Source organism: Octopus bimaculoides, chromosome 12, assembly GCF_001194135.2.
Source record: "Octopus bimaculoides isolate UCB-OBI-ISO-001 chromosome 12, ASM119413v2, whole genome shotgun sequence".
NCBI classification, from domain to species: domain Eukaryota; kingdom Metazoa; phylum Mollusca; class Cephalopoda; order Octopoda; family Octopodidae; genus Octopus; species Octopus bimaculoides.
The window spans coordinates 63,352,833-63,356,721 of NC_068992.1; the positions used below are offsets into that span (position 1 = coordinate 63,352,833).

General features: G+C 36.6%; 1 protein-coding gene across 2 annotated transcripts in view; it reads right to left on the reverse strand.

The window, feature by feature from the left end:
- Positions 1 to 3,889, reverse strand: part of LOC106883501 (glycosyltransferase 8 domain-containing protein 1) — a 21,928-nt gene that overhangs the window by 9,947 nt on the left and 8,092 nt on the right. For both annotated transcript variants that reach the window (XM_014934530.2, XM_014934531.2), the window contains exons 4-5: positions 2,247 to 2,364; positions 697 to 784 (exon numbers count right to left, since the gene is read on the reverse strand). In XM_014934530.2, the coding sequence (XP_014790016.1) occupies positions 697 to 784; positions 2,247 to 2,364 (206 nt within the window). The remainder of the gene's footprint in view (positions 1 to 696; positions 785 to 2,246; positions 2,365 to 3,889) is intronic.

Below are 3,889 nucleotides of genomic sequence, written 5' to 3' on the forward strand. Positions count from 1 at the left end.
GCTCGACTAAAGGCGGAGCTCCAGCATGGCCGCAGTCAAATGACTGAAACAAGTAAAAGAGTATATATAGAACAGCCTATCAAGAGGGTAAATACAATCGACTAAAAATTCTAAAGTGTGTCATGTGACTAAAAACCTAAATGAAATAATTGACTAAAAATTTTTTAATTTTTCTTTTTTACTCCCCTCAATTAAAAATATGTCAAAAAAGTCCAGGAGTGTAAGAGAATTCCACAAAATATATATATATATATATATATATATATATATATATATACACACACACATATATATACGAACTGCTGGTGGGAAGTCTATGGCCAGCTTCTGGCCTCGCTCTAATTGCTCTTGGGTTGTTAGAATGCCCTCAGCTGGTGGGATGCTAGTGTATATGGATTGTAGGAGGAGCACTCCATCAGTTACAACAACGAGGGACCCAGCTGATACGATCAACGGAACAGCCTGCTCGTGAAATTAATATGCAACTGGCCGAGCACTCCACAGACGCGTGTACCCTTAACGTAGTTCTAGTAGAGATTCAGCGTGACACAGAGTGTGATAAGGCTGGCCTTTTGAAATACAGGTACTGCTCATTTTTGCCAGCTGAGTGGACTGGAGCAACGTGAAATAAAGTGTCTTGCTCAAGGACACAGCGAGAGTGAAAGAGAGAGAGAGAGAGAGAGAGAGATATCTTACCTTGTACAATACAATCACTATCTATATAAATAACACGCTTCTTCAAATTCGGAAACAGTTTTGGCAGGTAGTACCGGGCATAATTGAGCTGAAAATTTTAAAGTGATAAAAACAGTCAATCACTGGACAAATGCATTTGTATCAAACTGACAAAGATCAGAGAAAATGTTTACCAAAAATCACAAACTATCAATTGGAATCACAAGTAATTAATAATTAAATTCAATATTCATTTATAAATATCTATCAAGTGATTCAGTTGGTTATATAACCAAATAGGTTCACATTATATTACAATACTTTGGGATATTAATGACTTGTAGGGACACTGTATTTCATTATGAAACTGTAATATACTACAGAGTACATTAAATGTTCATATAAGTCAAAATTGTATTCTACTGTGTTAGCAGTGCTCTTACATCACTCATTCAGATTTTCTATAGAAATTATAGCCAGTACTGATTTCGTTACGCTTCATATCTGAGACGCCAGATGTAGTAAACAAGATCAAAGATGGAAAATGGATAATAGGCGTATACTCCATATCTCAGGAGTTTTTGCTCCTTCACATTGTTTAACCCTTTTGTTACTATATTTATTTTGAGATGCTCTGTGTTTCTTTCAATTACTTTAAATATAACAAAGAATTTAGTAAAATAACTTAGTTATCATTCAGCTAGTGTTGGGAACATAAATTGTGACTAAGGTTGGGTGGAAGATTTTAAGTCAAAACTTATGAAAACAAGACATTTGTACTCAGAGCCAGAGCCAGTCTCAGCCGGGTCGGTAACGAAAAGGTTAAACAAGCCACTGAATATAGCGGTGTAACATTATTGAATATGGTTATAATCTCTACAGAAAATCTGTAGAGATAACAAGTGACAATACTTTGGGTAAGAATCTTGGATTAATTAATGCAGTCTAGGATAGCAATTGTCAACATTTTTTGCACCATGGACTGATCTCAAGCCAGACAATTTTCCCACAGAAGACAGGATCACATGCGTAACAAATCACAATGAAGTACATAATATATATATTTTAACTATTACATATATAATACAGAAAAATTCAGAGGTAAGCCTTTCTTGGTGGTATAGGGGTATTTTTGAGTAAAATTCCCAAATAAGATTTTTCCAGTGTCAAAAGACTATTGGCTGTTAGAACTCTTCTGGGTGTAATACATACATATAGACTGCATGTACACTACATGTTTAATGCAAAAACAACCTGTAGAGTGTGACAGTTAATAAAATGGAAATGAAATTTTGAAATTTATTCTTTCTGAGTGGCCTGGTACCAAATGATTCACTGCCTGGTACTGGTCTGTTGCTAGGTATTTGGAGACATCTCAACTCATGTTTTGGGAATGGCATTTAGTAGAGTGAAACTGTGCAGCAGACCATCAAACGTGTGTGCGTATGTGTGTGTGTGTGTATTAAGATAATTTGAATAGAATAAACAAAAAAATTCCCTCAAAAATCCAAAACAAAGTCATTTTTTTTAAATATCAGAAAATCAAAAAACAAAACGTTTTTAATACTCACTGGGTTAGAAAGTTCCTTTCTCCCCGAATGTATTTTGATTTTGCCTTTTACCCATTCTTTGCGGAATGGTTTCACTTCATAGTTTGTTAATTGCAGTTTACTTTTTGTTAACCAAACACTGAAAAGAAAAATACATAGGTATATGCATAGGTGCACGAGTGGCTGTGAGGTAAGAAGCTTGCTTTCCAACCATCTGGTTTCAGGTTCAGGCCCACTTCATGGTACCTTGGACAAGTGTCTTCAACCATAACCTTGTGAGTGGATTTGGTAGACAGAAACTGAAAGAAGCCTGTCATATATATTTGTATGTGTGTGTCCCACCAATGCTTGACAACTGGTATTGGTGTGTTTATGTCCTTATAACTTAGCAGTTTGGCAAAAGAGTCTGACAGAATAAGTACCAGGCTTTAAAAAATAAATCCTGGGGTCGATTTGTTCGACTGAAATACTTCAAGGCAATGCCCTAGCATGGCCGCAATCAAATGACTGAAACAAGTAAAAGGTAAAAGATATAGATCATCATTATCAATAACATCAATTTAGCATCCACTTTTCCATGCTGGCATGGGTTGGGTGGAGTACACTGAGGCAGATTTTCTATGTGAGTGTGATCACATCTGGGCTCACTTATTTGAGTGATGTTGGACTAAGCACTTCTGTCAACGACTTACTCCATGGCATTGAAACCTTGTGGAATAAGAGATCCATCCATCCATTTACTCCAGCCATTATTCCTAGGAGGGTTGAGGTGGGTAGAGTCTCCAGGTGCTTCCTCCAGAGGACCTTATCAGAAGCAACTGCCATTATACTTTCCAGTTGGATAGTATCCAACCATCTCGTTCTCCCCTTGGGACTCTTCCCTCTTGTGACTTTTTTTAGCACCCATGCCGGTGACACACAAAAGGTACCCACTACACTCTTGGAGTGGTTGGCATTAGAAAGGGCATCCAGTGGTAGAAAACAGGCCAAGATTAGATTGAAACCCAATTCGGATCTCCGGCTTAACAGTTCCATTTAACCAATGCCAGCAAGGACACTAAATGATGATGCTGTCTGTAGTACTAGGGGTATGACCTGGAGAGATCCCTTATGTGACAAACAGGTGAAGGTTGGTGACAGGAAGGCAATACAACAGTAAAACAATGCCTCAGTAAAATATTTGTCTAACCCATGCTGGCATGGAAAAATAAAAGTAGAAAAGAATGGATGTAAAAGTAAATGAACGAATTTGAAGGTAAAAGAAATGTTTTTTTGAAGTAATCACAGAACAAATAGATCATAATCCAAGATAAATTATGTACGTGGTGGTACAACATGCTAGAAATAGCAGTTCAGCTATTCTCAAATTACATCTTGCAAGGTTGCAAAAAAAAAAAAAAAAAAAAAAGACAGAAAAGAAAAATGTTGTTCAGTTGGAAATAGAGAAAACTGAGAAAAATATAAGATGCCGTCACACACACACACACACACACACGTGTGTGTGTGTGTGTAACTTATATTTATCTGATAAAGGATTTGCTCCGAGATCGTGTGTTGAAACTAAAGTAATTACAGAATAGAAGACACACACTCGCCATTCAAAAACACACAGAGCAGTTAACTTCATTTAATCATTTATTATTTGGAGTCAAAATTTTACTCGC